Genomic DNA, 22,450 nt, shown 5'->3' with positions numbered 1-22,450 from the left:
CACACTTTTGGGGGGAGGGGACAGCGGCTGGGCCAGAGCCCTACTCATAGTAGGAGGAGAGCATCATTAAAGGGCCAGACTTCCCCCAAAGCTGCATGGCCAGGCCTGGGGGAGATAGCAGCTGCTTGGAGGGCGAGGACACTGCCAGGCTGCTGTGTCTCAGAGGCATTCCTCCAGAATGAGCGCCCAAGGCCTGTGCCCCCAAGTGAGCAATAAACAAACCAAGCTAAGCTCAGCCCTTCTCCCCAGGCTCCTCCCTCAGGTCTGCTCAGCCCACACCCTAGGTCCCCTCTCCACAGGGATCTAACAGCAACTCTGCGATATCTGGGGGTCAACAGAACTGACAGGCTGGGGTGCTGCAGGCAAACACTGCTAGCTTGTTAGCATCTGGCTGGGGAAGGGAAAGGCACCCTGAATTTAATTAGCCAAACCTTCTGTTTTGCTCACGAGATATGTCGTCCAGTTGAGCATAACAGCTCGTGAGCTCGGCCAATTAAGGAAAAAGCATTTCTGAACAATGGAATCTGGAGGCTTTCGCTTCTGGACAAACCTCCCTACCAGCGCAGGCTCGTGTAAAGACTGCTGAAAATACCGCTGCTTACTGCAATCTGTGCCGCTGCAACAGGATAATGCCTGCGGTTCCCCCTGATGCTGTGTGTATTTAAGAAAGCAGCTCCCTTTTAACGCAGCGAAATTTGAGGCAAGCCAATTGCAGCAGCATATTGTTGAGATGATTTTGGTGGGCTATAGTAAGTTTAGGCCTTCATGTGGGTTGTTGTCGTTTTAAATTGGAACCAGTTTATTTTTCAGCTCCTTGTTGGTAATGACTCAGTAGCTCTGCTAAAGCCATGCAGCCTCCAGGGGACTCTGCCGTCACTGGTGCTTGGCACTGTGCGTACGGCCCCTCGGCTGCCCAGGGCCTTGCTGGGCTGGCGAAGGAAGGGTGCCAGCGCGTGCAGGGTGGGAGAGCCCGGATGGGGTCGGCGAGGCTGGGCACGGGAGAGGCTCTGGAGGAAGGTGCGGTGTGAGTTGTGCAGCTGAGCCGAGGCTGTGAGCCGGGCAGCTGCAGTATTGGGCTGGAGGGCTGTTCCAAGCAGGCAGCTCAGCGCACGAGTGGGGCTGCCCTGCCTCTGCCTGGGTGTGCCTGGGGGGAAGACACCAGCCCAGCCCAGAGCAGGGACAGGCCGGCCCCGTGACCTCACAAAGCAAAAATGCTTTAAGTAAATATTTAGCCTTGGCCCTGCCGTGGTGCAGGGGGATGGGGGAGCTTTTGTTTCCTGTATTCCCAGCTGCAGGGCCGCGTCCGGCATCTGACCCGCTGAGGGAGGCGGGAGCAGCGGGGTGCCTCTGCTCTCGGCAGCTGGGAGCCCTCTCTGACGCTGTCAGCCAGGCCCTACAGTTCAGCGTTGGGCGAGGGGCTGGGGCCTGGCTCACGTGCCAAGGAGATTGGCAGACTGAAGCCAAGCGCTGTGTGCCTGAGAGAGGGAGCAGGAAGGGAGGGGCCCAGGTGCCATGCATTCTCCCGGAGTCTGTCCCCTGTGCAAACCTATGCCTAGCATTGCAGGAGGATTCACCGCATCTGGGGAACGTGGGAGGCTGGAAGCAGACAGGCTACAGAAGAAGCTAAATGGGGCTAGTGCAGTATTCTGAGCTAGCCCTGACGGCATGGGCCAGCCCCGCAGAGCTGCTGTGGGAACTGGCAGTGCCCGGGGGGGGGGGCGGTTCTGGATCATGCTCAGTGGGGACTGTGAGATCCGACAGTCCTGCAGGGCTAATGCGGTGTTACGTGCTCTTCCCTGCCTCTGGCCAGTCTGCTTCTGAACGCCCCAAGCGGTGGGGCTCTGACCACCTTCTCCTGGAGGGGATGCTGCTGCCTGATGCATCTCGCTTTCAGAGCATTTTTTCCAGTGTCTTAGTGCAAACCGTGTTACTCCCAACTCTTACCCTAACTGATCCTTCTGCCCTTGGTGTTAGCACTGCTCAAATGCCCGTGGGTTCCCATCATGTCCCTGCCATGCCCTACCTGTCTGTCTGCTGTGCTGGCTTCCCATTGTACCTGGCTTCTCCTGCCCACTGACTGTGGGTCCGATGCTTTCCGCAGAGGCAGGTTGCTTTTTCCCTGGTGGGAGCTCTGTTTCTAATCTCTCCGGGTCCCTGTGCTACTTCATCCATCTCACAAGTTTCCGCAGCTCCTCCCACTTCACCTCTGTTGTCTTTTGCTCATTCCACAACAAATAGAATATGAAGAACCCACCTGGGCGCTGGGCTGTGTGGGGGAGGTCCGTGTAAAAGGAGCTACTGCCTCCAGATGGTATCAGACTGATGTTTGCTCCCCTCCCTGTCTGTGAAATACAGTGCGCAACCACCGCTGCTCCCTGCAGGACCCTCCCTGCAGTTTTCACTCCACGTGGCCATCTTCCGGTCCAGGCCTGCTTGAATTAATTTGTCAAGGGTGATGTGAGCTGCAATAGCAATGCTAATGTATCCCACGTGCAGCCGCTTCACGGTAGAATTGTGACGTTACCGACTCCGTCTGGCAGAAGCTGTTCTTCTCAAAGCCCTCAAATCTGCATCTGCTTCCTATTTCCCGGCCCTCCTTTCTCTCTCCCTGGGTTTGTTCTGGTCTGTTATTAGCAGCAGAAGTTAGAGGCAATTGTCAGGATTGTGCTGCTCCAGGGTTTGAAAATTAGACCACCCCCTACCCCGAGCCCTGCACCTCCCAGCTGTCTGATGTTTCCGCAGGGGCCATGTGTCAGTGAGCTTGTGAACAGGCTCCTCGTCGGGCAGGAGAAGTGGCAACAAACACACTTGAGCTTGAAGCAGAAAATGAGTATTAAAGGCTGGTTCTCGGCTATTCCCAAAGCTTGTCTGTCTTTCTGGGGCCGAGTGTAGAAGCAGCCTGCAGGGCTTGTGTAGCTGCTGGCCCTGCGGTCTCTGCCAGGCTCGAAGAGTCACACTGGGTGCTCTCCTCCTCGCACATTCTCTCCACCGGTATGAAAGGCTTTGCAGGCTAGATGCAGCCCCAGGGGATCTCCGTGCCGCCAGCCATCATAGCAGAGGGCATAATTCTGAGCCGATGGGTCCCACGGGGGTGGAGCGTAATTCACCCTGTGGCTCCCTTCCTGCTGCTGAGGATGCTGGAGCAGGAGAAAGCCCAGCACGACTCTGAGATGCCTGGCTGAGTCTGCAGGGCTGGTGGCTAGAAACATGCCCGTTTCCCTCCTCCCAGATCCAATACATGAAGCCAAAAACTTTAGGAGCCAGCAGTGTATTGCTAGAGCAACTTACTGGGTGAATATGTCACTAGGCAAACCCCACTGCTTTCCCAGCTTGTTCCAGTCCCCTCCAAACAGTCCCTCCTTCTGGGATGTCCTGTGAAGGGGGTTAGCACCCACACTGTACTAAGACTCTGTTTAGAAAGGGTTAATGCATGGCTGGGAGCTCTTTTCAAGCCCAGAGGTGAGCAGTAGGATGTGCTCTAGAAAGCTAGAAGCAGCCTGTTGGACTCTCTCACAACTGATGAACCGTTTATTAAAACATCTATAAATAGTTTATTAACCTGGTGTATCTGGGCCATCAGTCGGCAGCGAGCCCTCGTCAATGACAGCATTAATGTACAGTGCGAGCTCTGTCCTTCCCTGGGGGCCCAGCTCACTAGCCCGGGGCCTGGCTTTAAGGCTGGATCTTGTCCAGCACCGAGAACGTTGGTGCTTAATCAATGTGGTGTATTTTGTGTGTTGTGAGAGGCATGTAACGTGCTCCTGGGAGAGCCGCGTGATGCACAGGTGGAGGGTCATGCTCCCTATGGACCGACTGGTTGAATAAACATATGGCGAACTGGTGAGGTTGATGGCTTGGCACAGCTGCAGATGCTAGCTTCTCCTTCCAGTGTGGGACAGTAGGAAAGCTAGTGCTCTCTCTTGCCATGAGAGACGCGGAGCCCAGTCCCATCCTGGGGGCGTCCCTGGGGCTGTGTGGTTGGCAAGCTCCTTGGCTGCCATTTGCCGGTGAGATGCCAGCGCAGCTGGGAGGTGCTGGCAGGCCCCCAAAGGCAAGGCAGTCAGTGCCTGTGGGTTTCATAGCCATTTGTTTCCAAGCAGATTCTGGGGATGTTTTTCAGGCTGTTGTGGGCTCCGGTGGAAGGATATGAGATCTGGGAGCGGGAGGGCACTCAGGAGCAGAGGAAATAAAGAAAAGTGGGGGGTGGGGAGAGGATCAGGAAGGAAGGGGACGTCAGCAGGCATGGGGGTGGGGAGCAAAGGGGAGAATGAGGAGTTGTTGACTGAGCTGGCTCGTCGGAGACCTGGGTTTCATTGTCTTCTCTGCCACTGATCTGCTGTGACCTTGGGCAAGTCCCTTCCCATCCCTCCCACTTTGACTTGTCTAGTTAGGATGGGATCTTCTGAAGTCCCCGAGTCACTTGGAGCATGTGGATCAACGGGACCTGTTCTGAGGAGCCTGGGAGCTCCTGGAAATCTGACCTTAGGTCAGAAGGGACTGTCTGTCACTGTCTTGCAGCCCCCAGAACCAGGGGGCCTGCTGGGCACTCTGGTAATGTACAGAATTAGCAATAAAAACGAGGGGGTCCAGGTTCTCTGGAGTTAACGCTGAGTTGAGTGTTGGAATTTGGGCAGGTCAGCAAAACATGGATTGCTGCTGAGCATTGGGGGGGCTGCAGCCTGCCCTGGTGCTGGCTAGAAGGGTTTCACTCTGTGGATCTGTGTCTCTGCTCCTCCATCTACATGGGCCCAAGGGTGCCCTTCTCAATCTAGTTGGCTTAAGGCGATTGAATGCCCCGCCCGTGCCCCAGTGACCCAAGCAGAGAGTCTAACGCTTCCCTGGTGTGAGCTGGCCAGTCGGTAGCCGTGATGGGAGCTGACAGCTCACTGCTGGTGAGTCCAGGTCAGACGTGCTCTGTCCATGGGTCAGCACCACAAACTGGGCTGGGGCTCTGGCTCAGAGTTCCTCTGGATTCTGTCCCCCTGGTGCATCTTCACTAGGGGCAGGCCCTGCTCTCAGGTACACCTTGGCTATCTCCCTGTCTTCAGTGGGGGTCGGGGCGGGGCTGAGGGCAGAACTGGGCTCAACAACGCGAGCTAAGTTAACAGCTCCCCTAGGGGTTCTCAGGGCTGAATGGATGCAGCTTGCGATGGCAGTCGCAGGGGCTCTTCGGTTTTCAGGTGTATTGCAGTATCCCCAGGGTTCCCTGCTGGAGTGTGACCCTTCGTGCTGAGCTCTGTGCAGCTGCTGGGGATGATGCAGACCTTGCCAAAGAGCTGGCAGTCTAGGCTGCACACGCCCACCTAGCAAGGGTAAGGGCTAGATCTAAAACATGCCCCTGGTTTGTGGGGTGTGTGTGTGTGTGTAAAGACAGACATGTACATTTGCTCTGCCCCACCATGCTTTAGCCAGCTGATGATTTGGCAGGCTTGAGGAGGACTCTGCAGGGCTACTGGGAGGAAGAGTCAGAGCGGAGCCCCTGTGGCTGCAGAAGCAGCTCTGAGACACAAGCAGCAGGCTGGCTGGTACAGGCTGGTGTCCCACAGAGGGCAGCTTGCGCTTTCAGGGCAGAGGAGGGAATGGGCCATCTCACCATAAGGGGTCCATGAGCAGGGAGGGAGCAGGGCTTGGTGTTAATGGATCGGGGCTCAGGGGGTGGGATGCTGAGGAGGGGACGAGCTGTGGGGATGAGCCGGAGACCCTCAGCTGACATCTCTGGCAGGGACACAGTGCGGCTCCAGGTGATGGCTGTTCCACAGCCCGACTGGGGACCAGGCTATCTGCAGACTCTGGAGACGTCTCCAGCCAGCCAATTGCTTCTGATCCGGGTCCCTGGCATGAGAGTCCCTGAGCAGGAGCCTGGTGTCGACAGGGCCGTGGGCCCTCTGATGTCTTGAGGCTCTTTTAAACGGACTCATGTACAAACACACTTTCTGATAGAGCCCCTTTAAACAGCCTGTCCCAGATCGTGTCCACAGAACTCCTTCGCTGCTCAGCAGGGTCTCTTGGCTCCTAGTGCGGGGTGATTAGATGAGGAAGAAACTGGCTAGACAGGGCAGATAGTACCCCAGTTCCACGCATGCTGCTTCCCAATGCCCAGCATGAGCAAAGCAGATGAGTTGAGAGCTGTCTCTCTCTCACCAGTACAGCCCTGTCATGTGTGCCCTGTGACCCTCAGTGCCTGGCACAGGGGGCCTGGTCCATGGATGGAGTTCCTAGGCATTACTCCAATGCAAGAATAGCAGGGGCAGGCTTTGCAGACAGCAACGTGACTGGTTGTGTTAGGTGCTTGGTGTTCCTTTAAAAACACCAGGCCAAAAACCGTGGCCACTTCACGTGGCTAGGGATACAGCTTGTTTAGGGTCAGCGGAGCCCTTCTGGCCCCGGCGTTGTAATCCGTAGGCCAGGCTGGGGATGCCCACAGGCCGTTGGCATTGCTTGTGATGAGCCGGGAGAAGGTGGAAGGAATGGGGTGTTAAAAGGTGTCTGCCCTAAGTCCTCCCCCTCAATGAATCTCCATGCACTCCTAGCTAGCTCTGCACTTCTGGCAGGGGCGGGGACCAGAACTGTTCACTGTCTCAGCCTTGGGCGGCTGGGAGGTGCAGGAAGGAAGTGGCTGCAGAGTCAGATGGTGATGCTGCGCTGTGCAATGCTCTGTCTAAGGTGCTGAAAGCGTCTACGGTGTGGGCTCATAATCGCTGACTCACAGGATTCGCACGGTCTGCAGCGCCCCTTGGGCTCTTCTACTCCAGTTGCACAGCTGTCTGGTAAACGGGGCACACCCCACACAGTGAGGCACCAGTGTGTGACGTGCCACGTCGCCTGGTGTCACGTGACACAAAGGGGACCCAACAGACGGCCTGTCGCTTAGGTGCGTGGGCAGCACTCGGGCAGGGCGGGATCCCGGAGAACCGCCCCCATCCACCCCCCTGCAGTGCCTTAGCCAGCTGCCCAGATACCTCCTGTGAATATGTCTGTTTGGCTGACAAGGTCTCAGCAGGAAGGCATGGCTAGTGGTGTGGATGCCAGAAGTCAGGGCCAGCCCCGAGGCAGGGGGCGGGGCACCGAGTTCTCCAGCGAGGTGAGCAGAAAAGGCATTTTCTTGGGGTTCTTGGCTGACAGTTACCACAGCCCTGCCAGGTTCTTCCTGTCCCTTCTCCTGCTGCTGCTGTCACACACGGTCATCAGCCCGGCAGCGCTGAACTTGCTGGGTAATTATTCCTTGATAGTAATCAGGGGTTAATGTTAAATAAAAACAATAATTTCTCCTTTTGTGGGGCGATGAGGATCTCAGCAGGAGCTGCGGAAGCATCCTAAAAGTGGGGGGGAGCATGGCCCCCTGCCCCCCCCATTCTGGCACCCCTGGATCCCAGCATCTCTCATCAGTCTGCAGATGCCCCCTAAGGGACCTTTCAAGTGATGAGGGGCAGATCACGTGCCATCAGTCTGACATCCGCGAGCTGCCCCTAGTGCAGCAAGGCTGGTGGCGTGTGAACTCCCCTCCCCCACTGCCTCCCTGCCCACCCCACCGCACCCTCCATGGGCCATTTGCTTCTTGCCTATCTGCTGAGACTTGAGCACCAGTGCCAGGTGCATGGTAATTTCATGATACAGACACTTGCCCCAGAGAAGCTGGACTGAGACCCCAATTCACTGATTAGCTTAGACGTGACAACTGAGTTCCCTCTCCCCTTAGCTGGGTGTGATGGTCTCGGTGCTCTGACAGCAATGGCCATGTGCAGGAAGCTGTGCCAGCGTCGTAGGGATGCCCCGTCTTAACCAGAGTCCAGACTGAGACTCTGCTGGGAGTGACGTGCCAAAGGCTGAGGGTGCAGTCTCCAGGGCAGGTTGCAGGCATCGCATGCTCTCAAAGTGGCTGTGCCATGAGCTGGACATTGGAAGAGTCTGGAACAGTCGAGCTTTCCCCATGAATCCTATCAGGAAAATGAATAAAATGCTCCTGTCTGAGCATGTCCCAACCAGCCAGCTTGCTAGGCTCTTCCTGAGAACTAGGGTAGTGTGGTTCTCTGCTACCATGGAGCAAACGGGGCAAGATGGCTGAGCAGGCTGTGAACCTTGAGGGGCCATTCACTTGGCCTAGCCCGGTGTGTTGGGCCCATAAGAGGCAGCCACTGCCCTGCTAGCTGGGGGAGCCTGGAATCCAGCCTGGCTGAGCTGGGGTGTCGGATGAGTACGATGCAGTGAGAGCTGGAGCTGTCGAATGAAGTTCTCATCTGCGAGCTGCTGGTGCGTGCGACTTCTCTACCCCTCTCTTGTAATGTCCCTGTGGGTTTGTCCTGGCTGTGGGTTTGCCCTGACCTCAGCAGATGATTGGGCTCCTGGTGTGACGATTGCCGTGGTAAGAAAGGCGTCCCGGTGTAAAAGTTTTGAGGCTCACGCTTTGATCTCTAAAGGGCAGGAAGTCCAGGGACAGTCCTAGGGTGACTCCTCCGGGCACACCTGCGCTATGTGGTGCGGTTTCCCATGGTGTGTGTGAGCCAGGGCTAAATATAGATCCAGAGCCAGGAGCTGCAGACAGCTCACTTCCACCAGGGCTCCTGGCAGCCACCCAAGGACTTATCAATAGTGGTCCGCTCTTCCAGTCTCTTCCCAGGATCCCTGTGCACTGGCCCCACCAGCCTTGGGGCTCCCCTTCTGCTCCTTTCCCCATCTCTGAGTATGGGCTGTAGCGTATTCTCCTAGAAGGGATCAGGAGAACTTGGCTTCAGTGAGACGATAGGTCAGAAAGCGAAACTAACGATAAAAGGAGCAAAGAGCTCCCCGGGTCTTGGACTCCAGCATGCAGAGAGGCCATCGGGAAATGGTGCAGAAATCTGAGAATATGAGCCTGTCACTCAGCGTTTAGTGTTCTTGGTGCTGCCTGGGTAGATTCCTGGAGTCCCAGCCCCCTGTGATGGAGTCCCCAGGGGACAACCTGGAACTGGGGTACTGCTATGCCCCCTTAAGTCTCCAGCCTGGGCTGTCTCTCACAGTGCTTTGCTAGTGACAAGCAGCAAACCCTTCCAGGCACTGTTACCACTCAGTACAACCGCATGGTGGAGCCCCACACCCAGCTAGCTCGTATGAATGCTCCCACAGCCACTCATGAATCACACAAAGAAAGGCACCAGCCAAATCTCCCCAGCCTTACACCTCAGAGCTGTACTACTGTCTTGCCCTGGTCAGAAGCCTAAGCATAAGTTTATTACTCAGTGCACCCCTCCCTCAATGTGGAGAGGATATGCACTAGCCTTTGTAAACTGAGCTGAGATAGCCCAAGCTCTTCAACCAAAACACACTGTTTTAGGTAAAATATAAAACAGATTTATTAACTACAGAAAGATAGATTTAAGTGATCATAAGTGGTGGGCATAAAAGGTCAGCGATAGTTACCAAAGAAAATAAAAGGTAAGCACACAGTCGAAATCTGAAATCTTATTGCACTAGGCAGTATTTAGATCAAGCAGTTTTCTCACCCCACTGGATGTTACAGTTCTTAATACACAAGCTTCTCCGTTAAGCCTGGGACCAGTCCCCTCAGCTGAAGTCTTTGTCTTCCCAGCATTCTTGTTGCTTCCAGCGTAGGTGGGGGAGGAGAAAGGCCATGGCATGATGCCACTGACTCTTATTTTACACTCTCAGTCCAGGTGCCTGGAAAGCACCAGCCCAGACATATCCTGGTGGGCTTTGCAGAGTCACAGGTTGGAGCTATCCCCCTGGTGTCGTCTTCTGCAACTGAGTCATAGAGCTGAGCAGTCCCCATTGTGTGGTGCTTGGGCAGCTGTCATTGATTGTAAATCCCTTGATTACACCTCCCCTGATGATTAATTTTCATCGAACACCCTCCTGGGAGTGGTTCATCTCCTTTGCATGTCACTAGCAAATTACAACATATTTCAGTAACAACCATACAGCCAAATCTCATAACTTGATACGCACTAATGATAGACATATTTGGACAGAACAATGGGTTTCAGCAGGTCCTGACTTTTCATAAAATATCTTACGTGGCATGTTTGTATGAAATGTACATAATTGTATGATAGGGTGAATATGGGGGTTTCAGGGGGCTGCTTTGAGGTACAGAGTGCCCATCTCCAGCTATGGGGCCACACAGCCCTGTGAGCTCAGGGTTGCTGAGGACCGTTGTCTCCATTCCCAGCGGCGTGACTGTTAATCCCCTTGGGAGCTCTGCCCTTCCCAGCTGGAACCCTCGCCCTGATTTCTGTTCTCTCTTCTGCCTCTCAGGCTCCCGCCCTCGGCTCGAAGACTTTTCTCCAAGGATAGTCGAGCACCCCTCTGACCTCATCGTTTCCAAGGGGGAGCCAGCGACGCTGAACTGCAAGGCGGAGGGGCGTCCCACCCCGATAATCGAATGGTACAAGGATGGGGAGCGGGTGGAGACAGACAAGGAGGACCCGCGATCCCATCGCATGCTGCTGCCTAGTGGCTCCCTCTTCTTCCTGCGCATCGTCCACGGCAGGAGGAGCAAGCCCGACGAGGGCATGTACGTGTGTGTGGCCAGGAACTATCTGGGAGAGGCCGTGAGCCGGAACGCGTCGCTGGAGGTGGCCAGTGAGTGGGGTTCTGAGCAAGCTCCCAGGTGGTTCTGGGGTGGAGCGAGCTGTTTCTAGGAGTTGCTGAATTGGCATTGCCCCCTCTGGGATGCTTTGCTGGGCCTGCACCATGCAAAGGGCTCAGGCTGTGGGAAATCATGTTATGGTCTCCAGGGCAGAATTTGGCCTGACGACTTTGCCGGCTGTGTTAGACTTTCCCGCTGGGACTGGCTCCTACATGCTCTGCTAAGAGGCAGTTGAGTGGCAGCACAGCTCAGCCTGGCCAGGGCTCTGCTGTGTGCTCGTGCCAGCTGCCTTGCCGGATAAGTGCGTTCCTGCCGAGAGGGGAGCTGGTGCCTTCCTACACATGCCCTGCTGGCTGGTATGGTGGGTCGGTGTTGCCCTGCTGGCTGTGGTGGTTATGGGCACTGGGCAATGGGGATGTTTGAATGTATGATGGTGTAATGCCCTCGCCTGCTAGCACTCAGTGCTGGGCATGGCGGGCTAGCGCCGTGCTAGCTCTCTGTGAATAGTTAACATGGCGGGGCCCTTTACACAGCGCTCTTGGCTTTGTGCCGCACAGGTCTGGGGAGGCTGGGCTGTGTCTGTCTGGGCTGGAGCCTTTCTCTGCATTCATCGATCCTGGTTTCCCAGCCAAGCCCCGCCGTCCAAATACGATTCTCTTGCAAGAGTTGCCAAGTTGATGGGCACCCCCAGCAAGCCCATAGCAGCACTCTCTGCCCAGCACTGCAAGCCTCAGCCCCTTCAGGAGAAACCCTGAGCCCTGCTTGCGGCATGTTCGTTTTCCAGCAGGAAGCCTCCTGTCCCATAGTGCAGACCAGCAAAGGGAGATAGGTTGGACCCGCAGGGAGAGGGGGCCTCCGGGTGTTACCTGCACAATTTAGGGCTCCCAGCCCCCTACATTTGTGGGCATTCAGGGAGTAAGGGACCCAACTCTACCCCTCCATGGGCTCAGGGCTAACACCCTTTCCCAGTGGGCTCAGGGCTCTATGGGTCTGTGGGGCTTTTTACCAGTGAAAGAGCCTGACACAGTCATCACCTATATTTATTAACAGTTGATCAACAGACCACACACGCTAAGCATACAATGCTCACCACTCCTAATAAGGCAGACAATCTTTTCCTGGGGGCCAGTCAGGATCACCTTGTCTGAGGCTCCAGCTTCTGCACAGTATGGTCAGCAGGGTGTGGTGGTTTTGGCAGCGTTGACCTTGGGCTGTGTTCTGAAGTTAGGTTCTGAAGAACTTCCCTTTGGACCCCAGTTTATATAGTTAAAATTGGGGTCCTGCTTAGCTGTACCTTAACCAGTCATTTTACAATAAAGTCCTACAAAACGGTATTTTTCACCCATCCTAGCTCATTATAAAACACTTCTTTAACCAATCACGCCCCACCACTTCAGTTGATTCAAATCTTGCAAAATGAGTTATGCAACAGACAAACAATAAATGAAGCAGACAGACCACACAGATAAACAATAGAGAAGTAGGGACCACAAAGGCCAAACAATAGAAGTAGAGATTTCACAAATACAGCTGTTGATACGTGGTTCCTTGCCAGGCAGAATGCTGTCAAACAAAATTTTCTTAAAAGTCTTAAGATCTGTTTCTTTATCCAATGATGGTGGATACTCTAAGGACAGGAGTGGCTTCATAGCATCCTGATAATACACTGGTTTGGTGCGATTTAGATGGAACATGAGGATGTGACTCTCTGCAACTTAGCTCATGGCTGCTGTTTTTACTGCAGAAAAAGTAAAATGCAGTAAAAAGTCAGATGGGGGGTGAGCATCCTGCAGGAACCTGCCTGTCTCACAAACACTCCCTCCCTGCCCTGCTCTCTGCCTCTGGAAAGCAGAGGGATTTTTCCCCCGGGGCATCCTGAGCACAGATGCCTGCTGGGCTCTTCTCCACTACAGTCCTGCAGCCTCATCAGTCCTTGCGCCTGCTTGGGACAAAGATTAACCCCACCCCTGCCACAATCCAAGTGGGGCCACTTCACCACATCCCCCCCATTATCCCGTTCCCCTGAGATCTGCACTGGTGCTAGTTGGAGCCCTCTGTGTTCCATGGGATTGGCTGCAGAATCCGTTCCTCACTAAGGGGCCTTGTTCCATTTTGCATTATAAAAACATCTGTTCCTGGCCTTTGTGGGTGTTCACATCCTGTCTGGAATCAAGTGTGAACTGATGCAGTGCTGTCTGCCTGAGTCTGCAGCCAGCCTGAAACAATAGCTTTCAGGGAGCCCATTCGTTTCAGTGGGACGTTAACTCCGAAACCTGAAGGGAGTTATTCCAGTGTTGTTCAGCTCCAGTATTTCTCCTACTGTCTCAAGCTGTCCCACTCACTGCCCTGTCCCCAGCTGCCTGACCCTCCACGGCCCCCTGCCGCTGGCTTCTGCCATGCCTCAGCGGGTTGTACACACCAGCTCTGCACCGTGCCACAAACAAAGTGTGGGTGGGGGCTGTGTAAAGCAAACAGAAGGAGGCATCAAAGCAATAACAGCGGCTGCTAGGTGGACTGATTCACTTTCCATTCTCCAGAACCCTCCACTTTAAACTTCAACGAAGCAGGTACAGACTCTCCCGTCAGTGCAGGATCCAGGGGCCTTGCCCTGGGAACTGTGGAGTAAGCAGGGCTTGGAGAGAGTGAATTATAAGAGAGGCAATGTCAGCTGACAGCACCTGGAAGCTAAAAGGACCCTGCTGGCTTGAAACCTCATCAGTTTCAAGAAGTGAGCTGAATGGAGTTTCAGAGCTGCACCTGCCCTGAGCCCCCAGCTCCTCTGACTTTAACAGTCCCATTGACTGTTTTCAGCTCACTCACACTGGGACAACTGACTATTAACCCCAGACACAGGGGTGAGGCAGCGCCTAGGCTTGCTCTGACAGGTTTAGTTTGCTGATGCTGGCACAGCGACCTGCTTCGTAGGTCCCATTTGAAGCAGTGTTTCAGGCTGGGCTGGGCGCACTGCACCACTGGAACAGGGTCCGAGATCAAATTGGAGTCTGTCGGTCTCTTGACTACTGGTGACCTGGGAGCTGTTGGGGTGGATTACTGAGGGCTTTGCTCTTCCCTCATTGCTCTAAGGGCTGCAGATCTGCTCCTAATTGCCATAGGCAGCCTCTGCTCTTTAGCCTCGTTTAGGAGAAGGGTTTCTCCTGCTTAGATTCCTTTGTGCTCCTGAGCTGTCAGCCTATGAACAGCCCAGCCCATCAATCACCCATTCCTGACTTGGGGTCTTTGCACATACCTTCAGGATTAGCCTCCGAGAATTCCCCCAGCACGGTAATGGGCCAGTGCCTTGGAAATATCTCTGTCCCTCTGCACCCAGGTATGCGCTCCCCTTTGGCTGGAAGAACATATGCTACAGTGAGAGACTCATATCTGTGATCACATTCTTTTCTCTGGCCTATCTGCAGCTGTTTCTTTGTGCTCCCGACACCGAGGTGAACAAACACTCCTGATTAGTCCGCTTTGTCCACAGCTGTCAATGGCAGACTGCATTCCAGGCAGGCTGTGATGCGTCTTTCCCAGCTCTCTGAGGGGGTTCTGTACTCCCCCAGCCAAAGAAACCCTGGCTGTATTTATCTGCCCTGACCTCCCAACCAGTCTCCTCTGTGCTGTTCCTTGGTGTCCTGACCCCATTGTCTTCCCTAATGGCTCTACAGAGACAAAGATCTGCAAACAAACAGTGCAAACCCCAGCCAGGCGATGGTGGCACAAGATAAATGACCATGTTACCTATGACAAGGCCATGTAAAGTCACCGGCAGCATAGGAAATGAAATGTCATTGCTGTAAGCCCTTGAGTCACCGACATTACAGGCTGGGACCCGGCATTAGCAGAGCTCAGAAGCAGACAGGGCTGATACTAGCCTAGGTGATTTGTGGCTGGGCTGAGAAGTTGCAGTCTGAATAAAGCTATCAAAGGAGTGTGCTGCAGCCAGGGTAATTGTTTAAAATGCAAACATCAAATAAGGAAGGTCTATAAAAGGCTCTCGAGAAGGAAATGCACTGGGTGAGTTATTCCTAGGTTAGCAAGGACTTGCATGCAGCAGCTTTGGAGCCTTGGAGATGCTTGGATTTGCTCCCAGCAATTAGTCTGTAGAACCCAAAACCTTTGGAACTGGAAGCTGCCAGTAAAGAAAGGAAATGGAGACTTAGTAAAATGAAGCTGTGATTCCTCCAGCTGCCCCTCAGAGCAGCACACGCTTCCAGCGCTGAGCCCTTCAGAGCTTTACAAACCAGCTAGATTCCTGTCTCCTCTCCAGTGCCCCAATATTACGGAGGGGACAGATAATAAGACAGAAAATATCATAATGCCACTATATAAATCCATGGTAAGCCCATAGAATCATAGAATATCAGGGTTGGAAGAGACCTCAGGGGATCATCTAGTCCAACCCCCTGCTCAAAGCAGGACCAATCCCCAACTAAATCAGAATAGCTTGAATACTGTGTGCCGTTCTCCTTACCCCGTCTCAAAAATGATCTATTAGAATTGAAAAAGGTACAGAGAAGGGCAACAGAAATGATTAGGGGTATGGAACAGCTCCTGTATGAGGAGAGATTAAAGAGGCTAGCACTTTTCAGCTTGGAGAAGAGACGACTAAGGGGAGATATGATCGGGGTCTGTAAAATCCTGACTGGGGTGGAGTAAGTAAATAAGGAAGTGTTATTTATCTCTTCCCATAACACAAGAACTAGGGGTCACCAACTGTGGTTTAAAACAAACAAATGGAAGTACTTCACACAATGCCCAGTCAACCTGTGGAACTCATTGCCAGGGGACGTTCTGAAGGCTAGAAGTATAACAGGGTTCAAAAAAGAATTTGATAAGTTCTTGGGTGATAGGTCTATCAATGACTATTAACCAGGATAGTCAGGGACACAGCCCCATACTCTGGGTGTCATAGAATCATAGAATCATAGAAGATTAGGATTGGAAGAGACCTCAGGAGGTCATCTAGTCCAACCCTCTGCTCAAAGCAGGACCAACCCCAACTAAATCATCCCAGCCAGGGCTTTGTGGCTTCTAACTGAAAAACTGAACTTTTTGTTTCGAAAATGTCAAAATGAAACATGCGAGACAAGGTGGGTGAAGTTTTATTGGACCAACGTCTATTGGCGAGAGACAAGCCTTTGATCCTACGCAGAGCCCATATTCAGCTCTGTGGGGCTCGAAAGCTTGTCTCTTTCACCAACAGAAGTTGGTCCAATGAAAGATATTCCCTTGCCCACCTTGTCTCTGATACCCTGGGACCAACACAGCTACAACAATCCTGCATAAAACGAAACGTGGACAAATCTGAAACTTTTTTCTGAAATGAGATCTTTCCCGCAACAAGTTTTGGTTTACATGAATTGATGTTTTCCAAGGAAAAAAGTTTTATCGAAAAATTCTCAACCAGCCTCAGACATCACAGCTTCCATCTTACCTTATGACATTAATGGCACAAACTACGCTCACCGCATACTCTCTCTCTCTGGTCTTATTGAGGCCAAGGCACTGCCTTCCTGCCCCATTCTCCACCAGCTATCCTTCTGTAGGCTGTGGGTATGTCTACGCTGTGACTGCACCATATGTAGACATACCTGAGGAGCTAGCTTAACTTGGGTAACAATAGCAATGAAGCCACAGCAGCCTGGGAGGCAGCCACTCAGGGCCCCACCATGACTTCACTGCTATTCTTGCTAGAGCTAGCTTTGATCTAGCTGGGTACATCTACATGTGTTGCAATCATACTCCTGATTGCAAGATAGACATACCCTGCAAGCCCCTCAGGGCAGGGACCTGTCTTTATCCTGTGTTCAAACAGCAACAGAGTGGGACAAGACCCAGGTCCAGGAAGGAAAGGGGCAGCACCTCAGAGGCCATCCCATTGCAGCAGGTGTGGGAGTGCTGTGGAAAAGGGCTGCCTTGCCCAGCTGTCTAACGAGCACCACAGGCTTATGGAAGGAGCAGCAGCACCATGGGCTTCAGGGCTTAGACATAGGGGAGGGTCACGTGATATGTTGCCCACTAGGGGCAAAGAGAGAGTTCTCAGCCCCTTCGCTTCTGACTGGTAGAAGCTGGGACTGGACAACTGGGGATGGATCTGTTGGTAATTGCCCTGTTCTGTTCATTCTCTCTGAAGCACCTGGCACTGGGATAGATGGATTCTAATGCTCTTAATATGGGCATCATGCAGCAGTGCTCCGCCACGTCCCACCCCCTTCAATGCAGTGGCTGGCTGCCTGCAGGGCAGGGCATGGTCTCTCCTGGCTGCGTGGGCGTGAGTTGTTCTCTTTGCAGGACACAGGTGGGGGGTTCCAGATGTCCCTCTTCTACCTCATGCTCCCCTGGGGAGCTGAGCCGAGAACCCTGGACCTTCTGCTCCAAAAGCAAGGCCCCTGCTGCCCTCTTGAGCAATGGGAGAGTCCCTGTTTTCACCAATAGGTCTCATCCCCTGATGGACCAGCCACGAGAGGGTCGCATGAGTGAGTGCAGCTGGGGGTACTGGCTCTGATCGGTAGTGAGTTGGAGGGTGAGTATCTAGGAGAGAGTATCTCATTGAGGAGGAAGCTTTAAAACAACCTTTTTTCTTGGGGGCTCTCATTGAGGACAAGCTGCCTGGCGAGCCCAAAGGTAGAAGTTTCAGTAACTTAACTGCTGAAAAGAAGCTGGGTTGGGTTGGGTTTGGTGTTTTGCCCCAAGCTTGCAGAACTCTGAGTGGATTTTATTCAGACCTAATGAACTAGTTGTTTGCGCTGGGGTTTTCCCCATTGCTTTGAAAATGCAGGGATATGTCTACGCTGAACAGAGGGTCTGTCGATACTGCACACTGCTGGCAGCAGCATGTAGGGTCCATGGCAGGGGAGAGGCGGCTGGGAGCTGCCGGAGCCATTCCCTGCCGCAGGTGAGGTGCTGCTCAGGCGAGTAGAGAGCTGTGTAGGATACGTACCCTGGGCTTAAGCCCCAGGTGTGTCTTGTCTCCCCTAAGCAGTGCCTCACTAGGGACACTGCGCTGGGGGTGGGGCGTGGGGTACGGACTCTATGTGGTGCCATAAGGAGTTTGCAGTGTAGACGTACCCTAAGTGATGGTGCTTTAAGAATCACTGGCTGTTTGGCCTGAGCCCAGCCCCAAGCGAGGGTGTTCCCAAAGTTCAGGGCAAAGGAGAGTGGGGGTTAGAACGGGCCCACTGGGTCTGGAGGATGTTGATGCGTGCTAGGTACAACCCTGGCCACGCAGGGTGCATCTGCACTGCAGCTAGGAGGTGTAATTCCCAGCTCAAGCGGCTGTCCTGAGCTCCTAGGCAAGTATGGGGTGGCTGGCCTGGGCCCCTGCTATTTTTAGTGCACTAGCCTGAGCAGACATCCGGCTACCCGAGCTGTGAATGGCCCCTCCAGCTGCAGCGTAGATGTCCCCCTAGAGACGCTGGAACACCAGGCTCAGCACAGACTGCCCTTTCCCACAGCTGTTTGCTAGCCTGTCTTTAGCATCTGCTCTTCCTGCTCTCCCGTTCCCCAGCACAAGCCTCTGGATCCATTCCTGTCTTATTGCCACAAGTAACAGGCACCTTCTCGCCCGAGCTCCTACTGGATGTGTCCCATTGGAAGCGCTCTGCTATCTTTGATGGATGGGCGAAATGCAACATGCACCATAACAACCAGATGGAGATCCCTCAGCTGAGGCCTGCCACGGGGGTGGGGGGAGAGAGGGGAGCAGCCCCTCCCGCTGGAGCACTCCTGGGGATGGCTGAGGCTGGTCTGTCTATCAGGTGACTTGTTATGGAGACTAGTCTCCAGCAGCCAACTGTTTGCACAGACATTTATTAGCCAGTCTCCATTCCCACAGCTGTCATTGGTCTCTTTGCTGGCTGTTAATAATTCGCTACTATTTGTGGTGTTAGTGCCTGGAGAGGCTCTCTGGGCTCCCTGCCGTAGGTACATCTAGTAAGACAGTCCCAGCCTGACAAGTTTGCTGTATAAATACAAATGCCATGCCTCAGAGGAAAGCTGGCTTTGTGGGGAAGGCTCTGGATGTGAGATCCGGGTTCAGCTCCTGCCTCTCGCCCTGTGTGACCTTGGAGAAGCCACTTCATCATTGTGTGTCTCAGTTCCCTAGCTGTAAAATGGGGATCCCGCATCCTGTGTCTTGTCTATTTAGATTGTGAGCCGGGCAGGGAGGGACCATCTCTTGCTCTGCCTCTGCACCCGGTAAGGTGGGGCGCTGGTCCCTGCAGGGGGCTCTGAGCAGTAGCATAGGAAACATGCCCACAAATGAGTTGCTGCTCAGGAAAGGATCTTTGTTGCTCTTGACTTGCACAAGTTTTGCCTCTGGTTCAGACTCTTGTTCTGGCTCTGGGTTCATGGATGGTGGGAACAGGAAGTGGATGGGCCATGTGGCTTCTGGGAACTCTCAGGCCTTATTGTGACAGTAACAACATCGGAGCAGCGAATGGACCGTTTGGGCTGCACGGGCGAAGTCCTGGCTCTCCAGGAGGATAGATCGCGGGATGCTGGGGATCCTCCTCTGAGATCCAGTGGCTACAGGCACCAAGGGACTGTGCCCATGGCGGGAGGTCAAAGATTAGCACCCAGCAGGGACAAGGGAGCGGGGTGCTGGGGGCGCTTGGGAGGGGGCCTTCAGGACGGCAGGAGAAGTGGCTTTTGTCCGGCCGTTGGGAGCTTGGTTTGTGTGCCGCAGTAGAGGGATCAGCCAGCAGCCCCCTCTCCCAGCCCAGGTGAGTTGTCTGTTGCTGACGGACAGGCTGCAGCTGCAGGCAGAGACTGGCCCCCCTTCCGAGTGCCTGTTGACTGGTCTATTGGAGAGCAGCGAGCGCAGCAGCCCTGGGATTCCTGCCATGCCCTGGGCCTGCTGCAGCGGCTCCTGCCCTGTGCATTCCTGGCAGGGGGGAATAGACCGTCACTCTGGAGGTAATGGGCTCCGAGCTCGTTAGGCCAGTAAACACAAAGCACAGAGGAAAGGAGCATCCAGGAGCTGCTGGGGCTGTTGTGGGGGGAGGGGTGGGGTAAGGAGCCCGTGGGTGGCCAGATGAAGAGAGAGCTGGGAAATCTGGCTCCGGCTAGTATCCCAAGTGAGCAGTTGGGTCTAGGCAGGGGTGCTTAGTTCAGGCCTTCAGTGCACCTGCCCCTGCCTTCCGGGGCAGTGCTAGCCCCCACCTGCCAGCACGGACAAACCCCAGCTGGGGCAGGCACAGAACAGCGTCCACAGCCGAGCATGCCCCCTCTGACCTTATGGCCTTCGTCTGACGCCAGAAGCTCACGGGGTTAGATTTGGGGACGGGGGAAGGGACGCCGGATCTGTGCGTGACCAAGGACATGTTGACAGCTCCAGGCAGAGATGCCCAGGCAGTGGCTTGGAACAGCAGCCAGCCATCTCCGAACGGGAATTGTTCATTGATTTTTGTGTCACTTCTCAGTCCATTACTCAGACAGGAGGCGTTTATGTAATTTGGAGAGGAGGCAGCGGGGGGAACAAACAAAATAGCAGCATCCCCCCCCCCAGGGCTGCCCCAGGAGAGGAGGGAGCCGGGGGACAGGAGCAGTCTCTGGGGGTGTCCCATCAGTTCGGCCGGGGGAGCCGTGACTCGATGCTGACAGCCCGTCACTCCCCCCGCGCAGGACGTCGGCGTTCGTGCTGGAAGCAGTGGCTGGAACCCTGCGTTGACAGGCTAATTTTAGAAATTCCTAATGGATTTCAGATGTTTTGACCTTGTGATTTTGAAATTTGGGGCTGTGGAGCTGGCTGAAGATAACAATAAACCAGTGATGCACACACCCCAGAGCGCTCTGTCTTCCCCTGGCGCATTCACAGACAGGGCTTTGGCAGGAATTACTGTCTAGCGCGGCCACTTACCAAGCCTTGTAATCAGACAGCAGCCTTGTTTAGAAGGTATTCTCTCATTTGGACAGCAATTCCTCTTCCCAGTGCTTACAGGACCTCCCAGTGGTAAAGTGCAGCCGCTCCAGGAGGGGTGAGGGGAGTGAGAGCATGTTATTAGAGCTCTCCCTTTAAGGGCTTCCAAACCAGTGAAATGGGAAGAGAGCGGCTCAGCTGGGGCCTGGGCTAGGAAATGAGTGCTGGCTACAAAGGGGAAGGAATTAAGTCATTTCCTAAGTAACGGGAGCCCTTTGGGTGACCCTCTTAGCCTCCTGTCTGCAGGCAGAACGTGCTTGGGCAGATTAGACTCTTTGCGTTCGACACGTGAAAGGGTCACTTGGGTTCCGAGTTAGAAACTCGGAAAAACTCCCTTCCCTTGTGGCCACAGATCAGCTGTGGTTGTTACTTGAGAGAGCGGCCGACGTGGCTCTGTCCCTGTTGATGATTTTTGCCTGTTATGTTTGGGCCAGAGGGTCCGGTCTCTCTCGTCTCTTGCACATTTCAGCCGAGGGGGATAAATGGTGGGGTTGTTATTTGCATTACAAATTTCCACTGCTGATAAATTCACCCTTGGCTAACTCTCTTCCCTGGCTCCGACCCACAAAAGTCGTTGTTGTGCACGCTCAGGTTTGGGGTGGTGTCACTCCTGCTAGCCAACGGGAAAATCATTTGCATAGAGTTAATCAGTGTTTCCAATGGTGGGTGAAATTGATTGAGCTGCAGCCATGCAATCCCATTCTCCTCTAAAGAGGCTCAAAGATGTGTTGATCTGGTGCCTACATTGATTGTCACAAAGGCTTGATACTATGCTAACTCTTCCGGCACAGGTCAGCACAATGGCTGGGCTCCCAAAGGCTGCTTTCTAGCTGAAATGTTTTAAAGATCAGTGTAACGTGTCCCAGAGGTTGCAGATGCTCCTGTTAGCTCAGAGGCACCCGCCTGGAGACGTAAGCCATTCCCAGTGCCCAGTGGATTTGATGCACAGAGCTATAAGTGATTCTGTGGTGGCATTCGCAGCCATTGATTATAAAGGAAATCTGCATAGAAGACCAGGTCCTGTCTACCCTGGAAGGCTCTCTGGCTGAGCGGAGAGCTGGTGGGGTTAGAACATTGGAACCTGCAGGAGAGGGGAAGGAATTTATTCAGGTTGTGTGCCACTCTTCTTGTTGCTAACACCTCTGCAATGCTTTTCTCAGCTCAGGGCCGAGCACACCCCCTCTGCTCCTGGCTGAGCTGCACCAGGTTCGCGCGAATCATATTTAGTTCAATCTGTTTAAAGTTTCCCCATTTGTTAAACCGGTGCAACTGTCTCCTGTTGGTGAGGCCTGAGCCAGCCCAGGGTTCTGCCAGCACGAGCGGGGAGAGCAGGCATCATGTTCTGAGAGTTTCTAAGGCAGTGAGACCAGCAAAATGAATGTAAAGGGGGGAAACGGGAGTAGATCTGGCCATTGTGATGGATCTCGGGGTACCCAGAACTCTGAGTTGCCTCGTTATCCTCCTGCCTCCAGCGTGAAGGAGTTTTGTCTGTGGTGACTGGGTGTCGGCTCCCTGGTAGCGCCAGCCTTTCAGCCACTCGGGCACTCTCCTGCGGGTTCAAAAAAGAACTAGGTAAGTTCATGGAGGACGGGTCCATCAATGGCTATTTGCCAGGATGGGCGGGGATGGTTCCCCTTGCCTGTGTTTGCCAGACGCTGGGAATGGGTGACGGGATGGATCGCTTGATAGTTCCCTGTTCTGTTCACTCCCTCTGGGGCACCTGGCATTGGCCACTGTTGGAAGACAGGACACTGGGCTAGATGGACCTTTGGTCTGGCCCAGTCTGGCTGTTCTTATGTTCTCCTCTGGGCTGTGCCAGCCCTGACTTCAACTTGCAGTTAGCAATAGGTGCACCCCAGTCCCCGACTCCCCTTGAAGCACTCCCCTGTGATATCCAGCCCCTGACACTGGCTACTCACAAAAACTCCAGAGCCTTTGTCCCCAAAGGT

At 54.1% G+C, this 22,450-nt stretch overlaps 1 protein-coding gene across 7 annotated transcripts in view; it reads left to right on the top strand.

Annotated features, from left to right (window-relative positions):
- ROBO3 (roundabout guidance receptor 3) overlaps nt 1-22,450 on the top strand; it is a 241,993-nt gene that overhangs the window by 113,764 nt on the left and 105,779 nt on the right. For all 7 annotated transcript variants that reach the window (XM_043500994.1, XM_038380836.2, XM_043500993.1 and 4 more), the window contains exon 2: nt 10,249-10,575. In XM_043500994.1, coding sequence (XP_043356929.1) covers nt 10,249-10,575 — 327 coding nt within the window. The remainder of the gene's footprint in view (nt 1-10,248; nt 10,576-22,450) is intronic.

This window comes from Dermochelys coriacea, chromosome 22 (genome assembly GCF_009764565.3).
Source record: "Dermochelys coriacea isolate rDerCor1 chromosome 22, rDerCor1.pri.v4, whole genome shotgun sequence".
NCBI lineage: Eukaryota > Metazoa > Chordata > Testudines > Dermochelyidae > Dermochelys > Dermochelys coriacea.
This window is presented reverse-complemented; position numbering and strand designations above follow the sequence as displayed.